The following is a 17960-nucleotide window of genomic DNA, read 5'->3' on the forward strand; positions in this document are numbered from 1 at the left end:
CCCTGACAAAAACAATCCCCATTTGTGGGACTTCATGGAGACCCATTCGCTGGAGGAGCAGGTGGAATCCATCAAAGAACTGGGACCCACGTAACCGACTGGTGTGCGACGGGAGCCCCCGATTCTGGCGTGACAGAGTGGCTGTGTCAAGCACGCCGTAGGAGGCAGTGATGACGGACCCAAGCCTGAGGCTGGCCTCCCCACAGCAGCACAAGTGACTTTCTTGGTCCCCAAGGCAGTGCTTACATATTGGGGTTGCTTTCGCCTTTTCTATCAGTTGTACTAAAACACCCACTGAAATTTCATTTGTACCATTCCTTCAAGTAAAGTAATTTGGTTACCCGCCCTAAACAAAACAAAACACAACTGTGAGTGGTACCTGCCATCAAAGAAGAAGAACTTTCCCCGTCCATTCTTCTCTCCGTGAACAAAGTTCCCCTCGAATCTGTCCGTGGAGGAGTAGGTGACTGTGCAGAACCCGTGTGGCAATCCATCATCATCCAGGTGTCCTGGAGAAAGGGAACCGCAAGGCAAACCTTAGCATCTTCAGTGCTCTCCCACCGAAATGTTCGTGCTCAGATCCTGCCAGCAAGTTCCCTGAGCAGCATCCCCTCCTTGCCTGAGGGGACAGTGAATGTCAAGGTCTCTGTGCCTGCATCAGCAGGATCAACTTGACTGTTAGGTACGCTTTGCGAATGGATGGGGACCACAGCAGAGGGACTTACACACGTTTCAGAATATGAACCAAAAAAATAAGCTTGCATGTTACTGGGGACTAAAAGTTATTACCAATAATAACATCTGCATGTTTCAATTTACCAAGTACTTCCCTACGAAGCTTCTATTTGGAACTAATGTCCCCAAACTATCATGCTTAATTGAAATGTGACTGAGCACCAGTTTATAGTCTATTATAAGGTACATTATCTTTGCAGTAAGTTATCTAATTGTAGAACTCAGTATACAGTATGATTTTATAGCTTATTATATAGTATGATGTGGAGGACTGCTAGCCAGGTGACTTTTGAAAACCTCACTGCTTGTTAGTTTGAACAACAAGGGACATAGCCATGTCTCAAACTGCCCTAACATTTATACACCTCATTGTACTAACACATGAACTCCTAGTCCTTCTAAGCCTGAACTTAAGCTTAACCTTGAACTAACTGCTTTACGTTGCAATTCATTTCAGCTTTAAATGTTTAGTAATAACCTTGTCATATACCCTCTACCACGATGTTCAGAGGGCTTGTGCTTTAAATGCAGCTAGAAGTATCTACATGGCCATTTAAGTAGTGATTTTGAACATCAGCAGCACTTATACTGTGATCCTTAAATTGCTGGTTCTTCCTGGATCACAGACTGGTGGTATATTCTAACATTTATGTATACAGTCAATATTTAGGTTTTTTTTTTTTTTATTATTCTCTACATATTTCATAAAACCCAGGAGTCACCTCATCGATGTCTCCCCAGTTTCTCTGGTGAGCTAATTTTATGGAGGTGGGTGAAAATGAAGGCAATAATTAATCTACTGGCTTTTCCTGGGTTAACAACCTGGGTCATGGATGAAAAAGGTATGAAAGCATTAAACACCGTGTGCAGTGCAAGGGACATTAAACACTTAAATGTGGCTTCCAGATGGCTCACAGACATAAAAGAAAACACAAACTATATCACCACAATGAATGCTTTTGTCTCCTAAAATGATTTCTTCTAACATGATAAAAAAAAAAAAATCATCCCTTAGAAGAGAGGTTAAGTAATAAGCATTATTATGAAGAACAAAAAACCTCTTCACTTGTGTTATTGATTACATAAACATAAAATAACAGTGAACAAATATACTGTCTTATTGCTACATCTGACTCTGTGTAGAATGAGTTACCTAGAATATTACAGCAAAACAGGGCTACTTAAATAAATCACAATCAATATGGTTCCTTTCCTCTTAACACAAATTTTTTTCCTACAAAGAGCCAGGAAATTAGTGGTTAGAAAGCTACTAGGCCACAATTGCTTTCTCTCCCCCAGAAACTAACTATACATGACATATTCAATGATACTTGAGTCATGTGAAATAATTTGGACAATTATTTCCTAAACATGTACAGATAACATTTCTCTGATTGAAGTAAATTGAATATACTTTTTTTTGTATTTTCATAGAAAAAAAAAACCCACTCAGTGTATAGCTAAAAGCTTTCTTCTATGAAATGTTAGGATTAACATTTCTATGAATTTAGCACTCTACTTATAATTTAGGTATAAATATCAGAATAATCATTTTAGCCTTATACTGAGGCAGTTACTAATTAGTTGAAACTGTTTTCCCCACAGAAAACAGTTCACGTATTTCAGACTTTAAAAAGTTAACATATGATGAAACTTGTGTTTCTACTTGACATCCAGAGTACTATTATGATACTCATGAGTACCAAGGGGGAAGAAGTCCAGCGTAAATTCATTTGCACCTTTCCTCATTCACAACAGTCCTGTCCTACTTCTGGATAATACATTGCAGGTGCATCCTCAGCAGTGGAAAATTAGAGAAAATTTAAAGTGTCATACAACATACTAAAAGCACTGTGAGGGCCAGTACTGATCCCCAGCGAGATGAAAGCAAAAACATCACTCCGTCCCATTCCATGAAGAAGGATGCTTGTGTCGATGTGTCTTTCCACAGGCCAGGAAGAGATGTCCCATCATTTCTCGGGTGACACTGTGGACATGTGACGTGTGACACTTCCTTCTCTCTTTATCAGTCCCTCTATCAGCGGGACCCCTTGTTGGCTCGTTTGTTTTGTTTTCCTCTCATCTTTGCCAAAAGGAGGATGATGTTATCAATGGACAGGATCGGTTAAAAAGCTGGAAATTACAGGCTGTGATCGTTCAAGAATTCCACCCTGAATATTTAATAGCCCGGAGTGGTTCTCCTCGCAGTAGAGCTTTGTATCTAAACAACAGCCACAACCAAAACAATAACAACAACAAAGAGACTTTCCAAAGAAAGAACTGTAGGGAAGAGAAGAAATCGGGATGTGACGCCCTCACGTCACCTTTCAACATAGAAGATCCTCTGGTACAACTCTTATGCAAGCACCCTTTGGATAATAACATCCTGTAATATTTGTCCGGTCAGTAATGGCCGTTTAACGGAGGGGCTACTGCTATACAGAAAAGAAAAAAGTGTGCAAACCAATGGGCGATGTCCTTCCTTGTTATCTAAAGTAAACCTTACCACAACCCCCCACATTCCAAGCTTATTGCCTCATCTGAGGAAGCCAATGCTAAGCACCTAAGAAACACACTAACTACTCTGAACGTGCTAATGATATTGAAAGCCCCTTCCCAATTCCTTCAATCCTTTCTTTTCTCTCTAGAGAAGGGCACCCTAGCAAACTGCCCTTTCTTCCTTGCTGCTGGCGGAAGAAGGTACTGCTAGGGGCAGGTATCCGCAGGACCCAGGAAGAGAAGCGGAAGAAGCCTTTGTAGTTAACAAGGTTCTCAAAAAAACCACCAGGATCTTCAACAGCATGTCCTGATTCCGAATTCCTATCCCTTCCAAGCGTTACCTAACTCAGAGAGAAACACCAGTCCTCCTTGCTCTCATTGAGGTCAATTTGTAAAATGCTCCAAGACAGCCAACAGCCTTCTGGGCCAGTTCCCACCAAACAGAGGTTGAACACCAGACCCAAACAACAAGGGGAATTCACTTGAATGACTGTTCTGTGTTGCTAATGCTGTCCTGGCTCGTGTGCCATGTATCTGTCCGCAGCACGATTCTAAATATTTACAGAGGTTAGAGAAGGAAAAATTTACTTTTTCCACTCTGTTCTAAAGATCATTACCTACTGAACAGATAGAAAGTTAAAAATCTCCCCCTGGAGTTACCTCTGAGCTTTTTTCCTGTATCCTTGTAAGAACACAAGACCAGACCTGTATTTTGTGTAATGATGGGACACTTGGGCAAAGGAAATTCCCTCTGGATCAGACACTGGCTGCTTACTGCCTCAGGCTTACCCCACAGGAGATCTGAGAACAGGGTGTGTGTGTGTGTGTGTGTGTGTGTGTGTGTGTGTGTTTCCTTCAGAACAAGAGACCCTTACATGCACTGTTGGTTTTGTAGAACAGGGATGCTTTAAAAAAGTAATAATAATACAAGCACAATAATACAAGCACAATAATACAAGCACAATACATTCTGTTTTGTGCAAAGGACATGCCCTTGTGAGGATGCATTCACACTGGTTGTTAAAAACATACTCTGATTTTTGAGAGTAATTCTTTGTGAGAGCTCAATTATTAGTTGTGAGGGTCCTGATTTTAATGCGTGGCCCACAGGGAGAGGGTGCTCCCAGTGCACTGAGCATGCCTTTTTCCCAAGTACAGAACATGAGCCAACCTTATTAGAGACAGACAGGATCAGATATTAGGGGGCCTTAAAAATATTTTTAATATTTTGAGGCAGTTGGGGGCAGTGGAACATTGAGATGTTTACTTTCTTTCTGGCTCCATAGTTCTGGAAATTCTGACATTTCCTCCTTTTGAGTATTCTTCCTCAGTGTCTCCTCTATTTCTCCGAGCCTTTCCATTTTTTCTTGTCTGCTTAACCACCTATCTGGATTATTTTAAGGAACCTTTTAGGCAATCCCTTATCCTGCTCACCACTGCTGGTTCGTCTTCCCAGAGCAGAGCTCTGGGCCTGACATTTCCAGCTCTAAAAAGCCCATATAGCTTCCTATTGCTTTCAGCACACAATCCACCTCACCGGCCCATGACACAGCCTCTTCCTGTCTTAGCCTCCACTCTTCTCCTCGGCCCTCCTAGCAGAACTGAATGCTTCGTCTCTGAATGTGCCTATGTCACAACAAGATGCCAAACCTGTGTGCACTCACGGAGCTCCTCTCTCCACCAGAACCAACTCTGGACCACCTCTTCCAGGAAAATCTTTCCCCATCCACTTCCCCAAGCTGGAAGTAAGTCTTACTTCTCAGCCACCATAATTCATCTGTTTGGATATGAAATGCTTATTTAAAATGAAATTAAGGACCACCTTGTATTCATCTTTGTACCTACGGGTAGACAAAGAAAGAAATCTAGTAATAAACAGTTCTGTTCCCAAAGCTAAATATCACTTCCTACTGAACCAATGAGCCTTGAAGAGTTTTTTAAAAAGCCACGGCAGGATCTCAGGTGGCATTGTCAGGCCCTCTGAGGCCAGGGGTTGCTACCTTCCCAAAGGCGCCTAGCCAATAGGAGTACACCGATATTCCCTCCACCACCCACCTTTGCCCTCGGGATTCATCTGCTCAGAGCCTAGAACTTCACCTAGGCTACAGTTCCACCCTGACAGAGAACCAACATACAAACTCTGATCCTGCAAAGATCAATTTCTTCCCCAGACTAAACTGCTAGGTTGGAAGAAAAAGAAGAAACAAGAAGTCTGTTGGAGGGGCTGTAAGCTAAATTCTCTTTCCCCTACATTTTTCTGAAGGTCACTGAACTCTGTCAGAACCAACCTCTGGAGTGATGAGAAGTGATACTGACAGAATACTTAACTGTTGCTTCCACACTCAGTTACCAAGTATTTCATATATTTGAATGACTCATTAAATTTTTTTTTTTTAAAGGAAAAATGGGGGCGCCTGGGTGGCTCAGTCGGTTAAGCGTCTGACTTCGGCTCAGGTCACGATCTCGCGGTCTGTGAGTTCGAGCCCTGCGTCGGGCTCTGTGCTGACTGCTCTGTGCTGACTGCTCAGAGCCTGGAGCCTGTTTCAGCCTCCCCAGTTCATGCTCTGTCTCTCTCTGTCTCAAAAATAAAATAAACGTTAAAAAAAATTTTTTTTTAAATAATAAAAAAAAATAAAAGGAAAAATGTAGGGAGAAAGTCTGGTAGGGGGGACAGAGGTTCTGGAGGTCCAAGCTTATCTCCTACCTCACTGAGTGTCCTTGGATTTGTGCCTCAGTTTCCTCCTCTGTAAAATTAGGATAATATTAGTGCCCACCTCAGAAGATGGAGTGGATAATGTGTGTGTGGAACATTAGCACAGAGCATGAACACAATAAGAACTCAACAATCACAGCAATGATAATAATTGCGAAGACATTCAAACTGCTGAGAACAGAGGCTCTGTTCATGGAGAGAGGTAGGTGATTCTTGGACACCAAGATATTCAGACTAGCCTTTTACCAGTCTCCCATGCATGTGGTAGATGATAAGTAAAGACTATTACAGAGGCACTAAAAAGGCCAACAATGGCTGGAGAAAAGCCAACTGCTGCAGTTACTTCGTGTACACACACATGCTGTAGATACTGAGTTTGAGCTCTAGATGCTTCTAAGATTCTGCGCTGCTCTACCTGTTTACTGTCAGGTACAACTGAGTGACCATGAGTCCTGGATTGCCCCAAACATTCAAAGCTTAAACTAGTTTTTTCCACCATGACCCCTCTCGCTCTCAAGCACATTCTGATTTGGGACGGTAATGTATATGGCCGTCCTATATAAGAGATTCTTTCTTGTTTGTATACAGAATCCCCCAAAACAACAGAAACATTTCTAAAGCTGCTTGTTCGCATTTTACAAGAAGCCCAGGGACTGTGGACAACTGGGCCTTATGTTTCTAAAAAGCTTCAAAAAGAAAGGTGGTCTAACCTGGGGAGCACTGTCTGCGATCAAGGGTTTGCATTAAAATTTTACAAGTAAAAGTAAACTCTGTAGAATAACAAGCCCTAACAATTCGAAGAGAGCATGTTTTTCATTTATCTTTCCTAACATGAAGGCACAAGATGTCAATAATTTAAATTTAACGAAGGCTTCCAATGAACCCTCTCAATCAATGTCTCTGGTGCCCCCTGAGCCCCCAACATTGGCTTTAATTACTAGACAAACAGTTCTGTGAGTTCACAACATTGTGAAATTAAAACAACAACAAACAGCCTTTGAAACTAGATAAAGGAGTAAGTTTTAACAGTTACACCAAGATGGATAATTTTGAGAAAATTCAGAATAATTAAGACCTCGAGGTCACTGCAAACAGAGTCAGTTATGTTTTATAAAAATCAATGTATCTTTATGCATTTGTACAGTGTTGCTACTTTTTCTTTACCTTTTATGAGCACTTGTTTATACAAATTAGATAGAAACCAGACTCAACCAAAAGCTAAAAATTATTTACTTGGATGCTTGGTTTAAAATATTCTCGAATAATACCACACAACATTGCAAAACATCACGACGCACTGTCTGGGTTGGAATCAAATAAATAAACACGCTAAAGAGTATTTTCCAATATTCAGTGTTACCAAATCATAACATCTCCTGATACAAACAAGTAGATTGTATAACGTCCCCACCTCGTTCTTTAGAACTAGCAAAAAAAAAAAAAAAAAAAAAAAAAAAAAAAGAGGTGGAGAAACTCGGCAAAACAAAGTGGCGAGAAAAGTCGGGGGAGGGGCGCTAGAAGAGAAGGGGCGGAGAAACACGACACCAAGGCGGTGATATCACCCACAGCCAACGGCATGGAATTCAGAAAGTTAAGTGTCACCCAGCAATTTCGGTCAGGGCTTGCGGCGCGCCTGTACAGCGTGGCGGCGGCGGCACCCGGGCTCGGAAGCAGGAAGGGGGAGGGGTGGTTTGACTGAGTTCGCTCGGGGGCATTAGAGGCGAGGGCCACCGCCTCCCGGTCGGCGTGCGTTCAAGCCCCGGGTCGGGAGCGGCGTTCACTGCCCTGCAATGATTTCATCTTTTCGGAAAAGCGGCCGCCCCGGCCGCGGCTGCCACGTGCCTGGTTCGGCCCCGTGCGCTGCGCCGGGGGACGGACCCGGACGCGGCCGCGGTCACCGCAGGTCGCAGCGGCGAGCGGAAGGAAAGGGCTGGCAGCCGGAGAGGGGCTTGCGGTTGCCAAAAACGGGCCGGGGGGTCGTTCCGCCGAGACCGCCGGTCTCGGGGGGCCTGTCCTCTTGCGCACCCCCCGGCTTCCATCCCCCAAAGGGGGAAGGCCAGAGTGCGGGGCAGGTTCTCAACTCCGAGGGCGGATGCAGGCGGTGGCCGGAGGGCTGGAGCGGCCGTACCCTCCCGGGGGCCCCGGCCCCGCGGAGCCCAGTTCCTGGCCTGCGCCCCACCGCGCAGTGAGCGCTCCCGGCGGCGTGGCCGTGGCTGCCCGGCCCGTGCCCGAGCCGGGCAGCGGGCCACCCGCGTAGGGGACAGTGGCGGCCGCGGGGCCCGGCGCCGCGCGGGTCGCAGCCCGCCACTCCTTCCGCGTTCCAAGCCCTCGGCGCCTCCTCCCCCAACCCCAGAGAAAAGCTTGTACCTTCCACCGCCTCCTCCACCATCTCGTCGTCGCTATCCATGGCGGCTGGGGACGGTGCCCAGCTCTGGGCCTCGCAGCTGCCTCCCGTCCGTCCCGGTGCTCCCGGCGGCTGAGCGAGCGCTGGGGCTGAACCCTGCGAGTTTGGAGGAGGAGGAGGAAGAGGAGGGGCAGTCGGGGCTGGCTCGCACTGCCTCCCCCTACAGCCCTTTCAATTCCTTGGTCTTAAGCTGCTGCGGCAGCACTCGTCCTCCCCCCCCCCCCTCCCTTTGCCCGCTGGCCCCTAGCCGCCGAGGCTTCGGGGTGCCGCCGTGGCCGCCGCCGCCGCTGCAACTTTCTCCTGTAATACCCCCTCTTTGTTATCGAGCAGATGATCCGCTGACATCACCCAGCGCCGGTGCGCTCCCTCCCTCGCTGATTGACAGTTCCCTGTCCCTTCCCAGAAGTAAGGCTCCTTAAAACGAAAGGCGCTCCTGGTCCGCGCTGACTCTGCGCCCCAGCCAACCAGCCCCCGAGCCCATCAGGGTTTATCTTTTGCTTCTGCTCGGCTGGGTGCGCTCCGAGAGCGCCACGCGGTCCTGCGCACCGGGCTTCCTGCGGGTACTTGGGACCGCCCGGTTATCGTCCTCCGGGTGGGGGGGGGGGGTGGTGGTGCTGAGAACTCTCGCCCTCCAGCTGTGCTGGGGCAACTTGGAAAATCCCCCGTGCCCAGCCCTCCAGCCCCGCCTCGGGACAGCCTCCAAAGAGCATGGGAAGCCAAGGCAGCGTTTCTGACGCTCCAGCACCTCAACTTCCTCTCGCCCTCGCCCCCGCCCCCACTTTACCCCGTTTGCCACCCGGAGCTGCACGAGTGAGGCACGCAGGGGAGCGCAGGTGTCCCTGCGTCGCCGCATCACATCCGTGAGCAGGTTTCCCAGACTCAAGGGGGTGACATCCAGCCCCGATTCCTCTCCGGGCTGGGGCTCCCACCCCAGCGCTCCGCGTCCCCACCCTCCTCGGGACTGTCAGGCGTTTCGACTGATTCGGGAATTCAGCAAATCCAAATGGCAGCGGGCTCGTTATCAGGCAGGGAACTAGCCGCAGGGAAGGCCCGGCAGGTTCCTCCTCGCGGTTGTGGTGATGGAAAAGAAGCCACCGAGTGGAGCTAACGAGGAACGACCCTCCGTCTGGCGCGCCTCCTTCTCGCGCCTTCCGCCCTGTACGTGTGATGCCCCAGCTGTCTCCCTGTTTCTCCAAGTGCCAAGCACTCCATAGATTCGGGCTCTTCAAGTGGAGAAAATGACGGGGCACCCAGTTCCCGGCCCAGCCACTTACTGTCATTGTGGCATTGCCTCTTACAGGTGGCGGTAAAGGGCGGCTGTAAATAGCTGGTTAAATGGATATGCAAATGTACACAATGTACCGTGGAATTACAGGGTGCTGCTCTGGGCATCTGCCAAGAACAGCTACTGCACGGGAGGAGGGGACAGGAGCGAGCAAAGAAAGTTGTTCCATTTTGTTTTCAGAACAACGAATGAGACTTTGGGGATTTCAGAGTACTTCCAGCACCCGGAGACCACGCCTTGTTTTCGGCTTTGTGCTTAAATGCTAGATATTTTTATCGAGTATTGTGAGTTTCTTCTTAAATTCAGTTTTTCTTTGTGAAACAAAAACAACAACAACAATGTTAGGGACGCTTGTCCCATTCACTGCCAGGAATTTCAATCTCTTTTGACTGGTTTCAGAAACAGAGGGAATGGCCCTGGACCAGGAGTTAGGATACTTGGGTCCTGGGGTTGCTGACCTGCAGAGGGGCCTTGGGATCTTTAGAACAGAGTGAAAATTCCTCCTGCCGGGGAGAAGAGGCTTAGGCTGCTCTAGTGTGAGACTGCTCAGGCATATACTATACTACTCTGAGATCCCCTGACTCAGGCTAGACCACTCAGAGGTCTCCTGGCTTAGGCTAGACCACTTTGAGTTCTTCCTGCTTAGGCTATGCTGGTATAAGTTCCCTCCAGCTTGGTCTAGATCACTCAAAGGACTGCCAGCCTAGGCTTGACCACCCTGAGGTTCCCCCACTACCACCCCCCCCCCAGCTGGGGTTAGACTACTTTGAGGTCCCCTGGCTTAGACTAAACCTCTCTGAAGTCTTCTGGCTTAAGTGCAACCTCCCTAAAGTCCTCCAGTAAAATACATGGGCTCCAAAGCTGTGCAGAGCAGGTGTCCCTGAAGTGGAAGATGAAAGAGTTACTTCAGGTTACATCATCTTCAAACATGAACCGCAGAAATAGGGTTGTTGTTTTTTTTTTTTCTGATTTTTAAAAAAAGCTATCAGGTACCGAACTTGGTCTCTCATTGGTTTTGAGTTATGTGATATTTTTCTTATTTCCTTTTTAAACTTATCATCTCCCCCCTTACATGTTACATGATGCACAAAAACACACCAGTTCTTCTTCCCCAGTTTCCAGTTTATCAAGAGGCAGAAAACATGCCGAAAGCTTCAAGGAAGCAAAAAGAATTTATTCCTTTACTCTGAGGGAGCTGAGGCAGGGAGAAGGTGGCTTGGAAGAAATCGGCCCTCCCAACACACGGGTGTAACTACAGACTCTGGGTTTATGATGGGTAGGTAGGTATGTGGGGGCATGGGGATGAGTGACGTCACAAGTGTCCTGCCCCTAACTTTAGGTTCAGAGGAGGCTGTCCAGCTATTTCCTGGTGCTGTGAGATCGCCTGTACTTCACACCCAAACCGTCAGGTGCTCACGTTCCACCTGCTCCTTTGAAAGCACATGCAACACTGCACACAGCCCCTATCGCAGAAGCAGGCCCCCTCTGGACTGTAAGGGTAGGGGTGCGAAGCACCAGGGCCTTCCTGCCAGAATGGGCAGTAGGGAGCGAAAGCTACCCCGAGAACCTTCTTCAGATCTGCACATAAGGCAGGCAGCAGCCTGGACACAGCCCCAGGCCCCTTCCCCTACCATTCATCCCTGCTGGCTCTGGGCCCAAAGTTTAGGTAAAATTGTTTTTATGGTTCCCTTAAGATGCATTTACCTTCTTACAAATCTACCTGTGTACGTTTTCAATCGCCTTCCCTCTCTCTAGACTGACTGATTCTTACGTGCGGCTGTAGAACCCAACACAGTGCCTGGTCCGGAATGAAGGTTAAGCATTGTCCGTGATGATTTTGCAGAGGAATATTTAGTTTTATAGAAACAGCGCCGAGGCTCACAGACTAGATCCTCTTCCTGTGTTTTGGCAAAGTGCTTTGTTTTAGCTGAAGTCTGAAGAGTGATTTTGAGTTGTTCTACTTTCCCACATCTACTGGCCCCAAATCTGCTTCCATCGCATTCTTTCCCACAGCTTCCTTCATTGAGAGCTCATTTCATAAACCCACTTTGCACTTGGCTCCCCGCCATTCTCCTCTGTCGTACTCGGTCCCCACCAATGTGGTCACGGGCTAGAAAATCAATAAAGCCCTTAATCACCATGTGCAGCAGCAACAGCAGCACTGCCCAGCTCCTAACTCAGCAGATCCAGGAGCACCGCAGCGAGCTCTGGCAGGCGGAGGGGGCTGCACAGGACCTCTGACAGCCAGGGCTGGGGGTGGGATTGCTTCCGTGCTCACACTGAGGCGTGACTTTTCTAAGCTGCTCGGTCTTGCTTCCTTTGCATCCAAGGAGATACCCTTCTCTTCACACTCAGCTTGGGAAACGTAAGTCCCTCTCCCACTGCAGCAAGCAGTCACAATACTGAGTTATCTTACTCATTTTACTGCCCGTGTCTTTCCCCAGAGAAGGCTGGTGCTTCCTTAGAAGACTCCTAGAACTCTTGCAGTAAATATATTTTTAGAGGCATCTTGTATCTTATGCACCCTCCTACAATTAGGGGCAACAATTCTGTCCATTCATCGCTATGCGCTAAGTGAATTGTGAAAAATCTAGTGGATGTGGAGCTTGTGTGGGATTCACTAGTGCTGGCTGGTGACCCCTAGCTAGTGACTCCAGGATCATTGATCCCTCATCCTGCCCTGCTCGGTGGTCTTCCGAGTCTCCATGATCTAGGAAAGCAGGAACACCTCAGGGGTCCTGTTGGATCTGTGGCTGATATCCTGGCTCTACTTTGATTATTTGCTTACACTGCCCGCAAGGAGACCAGAACAGGATGGGTGAAGGAACTCTTAAATAATCATCAAGTCTCATTTTGGCATTGCTCACCCCTTAGCAAGGTTTTTTCCGCCCCCCCACCACATTCACCAATGTGATTGAATTCTCACCCCATTTATTTTGTATCCTTCAAGAACTAGCCATGCAACTGGGCAGTTAAGCTCTTTGGACCTTAGTGTTTCCAACTGCAAGTGGGCTCTAAAAATTATTTTCCTGGGGAAAAGTTAAATAGAGCATGAAGAGCCCCACGGACATGCCCAGGAAAAGGAAAGGGGAAGAAGCCAGGACAACTCTAACTAACTGAATATTCAAGACCCAAGTCAACTCAGCTTAATGGCACTGAGATCTGGGGGCGTGAGAGAGAGACCTTTATCTTACTCTAGGAAGAGAGGCATGGGACTTTCAGGAGAACCAAGGTGCTTGGATTCTGAATTACTGAGTCACTAATCAAGGTCTGTGTTGGTGACAACTGCAGAAGCTGGAGGGAGGGGCAGGGAAAGGAGCAGCGAGGAGAAGGGTGTGGGGGAGGAGATGTGCATGAAAGGGAAGCATTTACAGCATGTGGTGCACAGCAAAGAGCAACCAGGAACATCAAGGGCACCAAATAAAGGCCCGGGAGCAAAGGAAGAGATGGAGAAAATTCATTCTGCTGGAAATAGACATGACTGCAGTCATGAAGAGGACTCCCAAATTCAGGGTGACCTGATTTGGTTACGGCAACAGGAAGTGCAGGAGAGGGCAGAATAACCTGACCTGAGGAAGTGAATTAAATAATAGAGAAGACATCATAGTTGCCATGGCATTAAAATACCTCGCACCACATTAAGCTTCTTTTTTTCTCTTTTGCTTGATTCTTGTTCTTGCAACATGTTAATGTCATTGCAGTATAGCCAGTAAACTAAATTTAGATCTTCTGGGGCATGGGGGAAGGGAAGATGCAGCCCAGATCTCCCTGTCTGGGTCCACTCTGGGCAAATATTCTTCCCCCCGCAGCGTGCCTGGTGCTTTTGGTCCTCGCGTTGTGGGATATGAAAATCCTTGTCGGGCTTGGGTCTGGTGAAGCTGCTGAGTGACATAATTTGGGGGAAAAAAAGACAAATGGGAAGCAATTTTCAAAGAGGCTCTTGCTTTAGAAATTACTTCAGAAAAATCAATAAGATGCTGAAATTTGAAAAATACAAGTACCATCAAAACCAAATGTGTTTGGGGCACCTGGGTAGCTCATTCTGTTAAGTGTCTGACTTCTGGTTTCGGCTCGGGTCATGATCTCAGGGTTGTGAGATTGAGCTCCTTGTTGGGCTTTGTGCTGGGGGTGGGGCCTGTTTAAGATTCTCTCTCCCTCTACTGGTTGTGCTTGCTCTCTCTGTCTCTACAACCCCCCCTGCCCCCCGCCAAACCAAAACCAACTTTTCCTAAGTATTACTTTATTTTATTGCTTTAAAAAATATTTTAGTTTATTCAGCAAAAAGATTTTTTAGGTCCTGCCATCATTCATATGCAAATGCTACCATGGCAGAGGGTGGGTATATAGTATTTTTGATATTACTCTACACTGAGTGAATAGAAGGGTATTTCCAGTGGACTTGCTTACCACAAACGTTACCACATTCATCGAGGCCCAGATCCTGCCCTTCCTCAAGTGGATTCACAATCATCAGACCTCAGAGACTGATGTATATAACTGAATTATAACCTATAGACCAGAATACTTAGGTTGTCTTGGCAAGCACAGTCTCCCTTTGTAGATAAGCATACTTGAGAAGATAAATTCCATCCAAATGTTTGCTTCGTTAGCCTGGAGTTAGAATAAATGAGATTAGTTATGTGGTCCCCAAGAGAAATACTCCTGATATAATGTCCTGAATGTGGCCACCCGCACCCACTCATCCCTGCTCAGATGGCCCTGCCTGCCTCTGAGACTTCGGGCTTATTTTCTGTATGCTCCAGTCTCCTCAAGCCAGTTTTTCCACACAGTATTCTCTACAGCCAACTAGGCAGATTCACACTTTTAAAGTCATAATCACATTCTATTTCTACCTTCCTGATATCACAGTCCAGTCACTTTGATGGGGATTTGGAGCATCTCCAAAATCTTCAGTCACAAATGTAGTCACTGTGTTGGTTTACTCCTTCTGAATTCTCATCAAATCCATTGTGGATGCAGATTTTGCTAGTCTAACTTTCTGAGGGCAACCTGGTTCCCGAGTTCTTAGAGAAGCACTACATTTTTGCTCCATGGGCCACCACCAGCAGCCTAACCTTCCTGAGGTTACCATGTACTTTGGACAAAGAGATCAGGCTTATTAAGACCCATATATTCTGGGCTGTGATAGATTTGTCCATGTTTTGTTGGGTATCCAGCAAAAGGATATTTTGTCTCCTCTGTGCAGGAATGGAGAGGTCGGCCTTTTGCTATGATGATTTAGACTGTGAAATTTCACCTGGAGGGGTACAGGTGCCATCCGCTAGAAAATAGACGGACAGCAAAATGTGTTACTCATTGTCCAAACAGGACTCTGATTTTGAACTCATTATCCAGAAATGAATATATTCACATGGCCCTGTTAACAGGCCACAACAAGTCACAAACAGGGACAAGTTGACGAAGTGTTTGGTATCCCAGGCATTGAAATGACACTTTAACCCATGAGCAGCCCATCCCCAGAGGGACTTGATGCTAAGCCATCCCTTTTCTGAATGCACTTTGCTGGGGACATGCTTTGCAGTCTTTTTGAATGTAGAGTGTCCTTTCAGGTCATTTAAGGTCCTATTGATCCTCCTTGCTAAGTCCATAGATCAATTCCCAGGAAAAGATGCTGTGGCTAATCTTTTGGAATATCTTTCAGCCACATTTAAAGAGCCCAGCTCAAAAGCCCCTGTGCTCAAGATAGAGGGAGACACAGAAGAGCCCTGTGGCAGGCCTTGCACTGTCTCCACAAGGGACAATGCAGCTCTGTAGGTCTCGTGGAGATGTGTATTCTGTAAACCCTAAGCACCTCTTCCCAATCTGGCCTCTGGGCAATGCCTCAGGCCTGGGCTGAGCGTGGGTTCCCCAGTAGAGCGGGAAGTCTGGTTACTGCTTAGCAGGGAAGGTGGGCACGTCTTCCACGTAGCCTGTGCTCTCCCTCTCTGAACTGGCCTCCCCTGTGATTCTCTACCCATTGGGGTGAGGCCAGAGGTAGTGCATTAAAGCAGGCTAGGTTCATTCTCAGTTGTGCATAAGTCAATTTTCTTTTCTCTTCTACCAGTCTTGGGTAAGATTTGAGTATTTCGCAATTAACTTTCCCCTTTCAAACTAGTCCCGCTGAAAATGCTTGTTGAACGTTTTTGGATTATATGGTGGATTTATCATATTTAAAGGTTCATGTTCATCCAAGGGCTGTTTCTCTTATTCTCTCCTAGGTTTTGAAGAGCTTTATCTTGGATAAAAAGTGATTTGGTATCTGCGATCTCATTTGTGTCTGATAGTAATCCCCAAGACCGTGAGGGTTTAAAGGCTTGCCCAGCATCCCACAGCAAAAGCATGACTGGTTGGGGCTCGTATCAAGGCCCATTTGGGCCTTCCACCAATACCACACAGCTTAATGCGGAGTAAGAGATCCTTTTAAGGGTGAGCATGGGAGGGCAGGAGAGAAGCGAGGAGATAACACCATGTAGGGATGGTCTATTGTCTCCCAGGTGCTTGTTCCTTATGATTTCATTTAATCCTGAAAATGATCTTACCAAATATTAATTATCTCCATTTATCGATTAGGAAACCCAAGACTCAGGGTTTAAATAACTTGTCTGAGGTTCACATAAACTAGTGGTCGTGGGATTGGAGCCATGACTGTCCAAACTATGACAACATGTACAGAGAGGAAAGGGAAGTAACAGGAGAGTGGTGGAGAAACCATTTGGAAGAAGACAGAGTAGAGGAAAAGTTTGTGGAGAAGCTTCACATGAGATTTCCTGGTGCCATCAAGTCCCCTGGTGTGGGGACTCGGACGACAGAGGAATTTGTCTCTGGAAGTACACTTTGATGGAGGTGTCTCACGCGATACCTTGAGGCGTCCTTGAGATATTTGAGATGACCTTTACTTTTTTGAGATGACGTACTCCTTGGGCCCAAGTCGTTCAGTGTGTTTTTCTGGCCCTAGCGGCTGACGTGGAGGGCAGAGGTTATGTCTGCTGCTGCTACACTGGGCATCCTGATGCTGGGCACGGTGCTGGCTGGCTGTGTGGGACATGTGTGCAGGCTTATTGCCACAAAGCGTGCTCTGCCATTGACTGACCCAAACAAACCCACCAGAGATGCTTGTTGAGTATGGCCATCTTGGGAGCAATTCATGTCTGACAGATGATTTTCGATCTGTCAGCACAGAAAAGGACAGAAAAATACTTTTTGGAGAACTTCATTACATTTAAAAAGTCCAGTCTTACTCTATAATTTTAAACCACCATTTACTATGTATTAAAATTCAACATTTTTTTTTCATACTTTCATTCAAAATGGATTGTGGACTGTATTTCTAAATTATAAAAAGAATGTAAAAAAACCTGTGATCTAAGAATTATGTGACATACAGAAGTAAGGAGTCATATGCTTCTGAGAATAGTAGATAATATATTTCCACAGCCCAACATCTATGAATATATAAACCAAAATGTTAACAGTAGTTATCTCAGAGTGATATGATCTCAAGTGATTTAATTTTTTCTTTTTGCTCATTTAAGATGGTTTTTAAATAATAACTATTATTTACTTATGTAATTATAAAAGGAGGACTTTTTATTTTTAAATTTTTTATGTTTATTTATTTTTGAGAAAGAGAGACAGATCGTGAATGGGGAGGGGCCTAGAGAGAGGGAGGCACAGAATCCAAAGCAGGCTCCAGGCTCTGAGCTGTCAGCACAGAGCCCAATGTGGGGCTGGAACCCATGAACCACGAGATCATGACCTGAGCCAAAGTCAGACACTTAACCGACTGAGCCACCCAGGTGCTTTTTTGTAATGCCACCAGCCAAAGAGAAGTTTCTTTACTTTTTTTTTTAAATTTTCTGTATGTGTAATTTGGAAATTCTAATAATTTCCACTGTATAGAGTGGTTGTGAGGACTAATCAGTGTATTGCATGTAAAGCACTTTAATTTTTTTAAGTTTTTATTTATTCATTTCAAGAGAAACAGAGAGCAAGCAGGGTAAGGGCAGAAAGAGAGGGAGAGAGAATCCCAAACAGACTCTGCACACTCAGCACAAAGCCCGATGCGGGGCTCGAACCCACCAACTGTAAGATCATGACCTGAGCTGAAACCAAGAGTCTGACGCTCAACCTACTGAGCCACCCAGGCGCCCCAGTAGGTAAAAACACTTTCAAGAGTTCCAGGCACAGGGTAAGTGCACAGTAGCTGATGGCCACCACCATCTGACTGTCTTTGTATTAGTTAAAACTTCTGCCTCTCCTCTGGCCTTCTCATGGAGTAGGAGAGTGGCCTTTCAAGTCAGATGACGTAAGCCATTGCCCTGTTT

General features: G+C 46.4%; 1 protein-coding gene across 1 annotated transcript in view; it reads right to left on the minus strand.

Moving 5' to 3' along the window:
- SETD7 (SET domain containing 7, histone lysine methyltransferase) overlaps positions 1 to 9322 on the minus strand; it is a 51012-nt gene extending 41690 nt beyond the window's left edge. The window contains exons 1-3 of the mRNA XM_060654165.3: positions 9136 to 9322; positions 8315 to 8447; positions 380 to 509 (exon numbers count right to left, since the gene is read on the minus strand). Coding sequence (XP_060510148.1) covers positions 380 to 509; positions 8315 to 8447; positions 9136 to 9204 — 332 coding nt within the window. The 5' untranslated portion in view covers positions 9205 to 9322. The remainder of the gene's footprint in view (positions 1 to 379; positions 510 to 8314; positions 8448 to 9135) is intronic.
- Positions 9323 to 17960: the final 8638 nt, after the last annotated feature.

Source organism: Panthera onca, chromosome B1, assembly GCF_046562875.1.
Source record: "Panthera onca isolate mPanOnc1 chromosome B1, mPanOnc1 haplotype 2, whole genome shotgun sequence".
NCBI classification, from domain to species: domain Eukaryota; kingdom Metazoa; phylum Chordata; class Mammalia; order Carnivora; family Felidae; genus Panthera; species Panthera onca.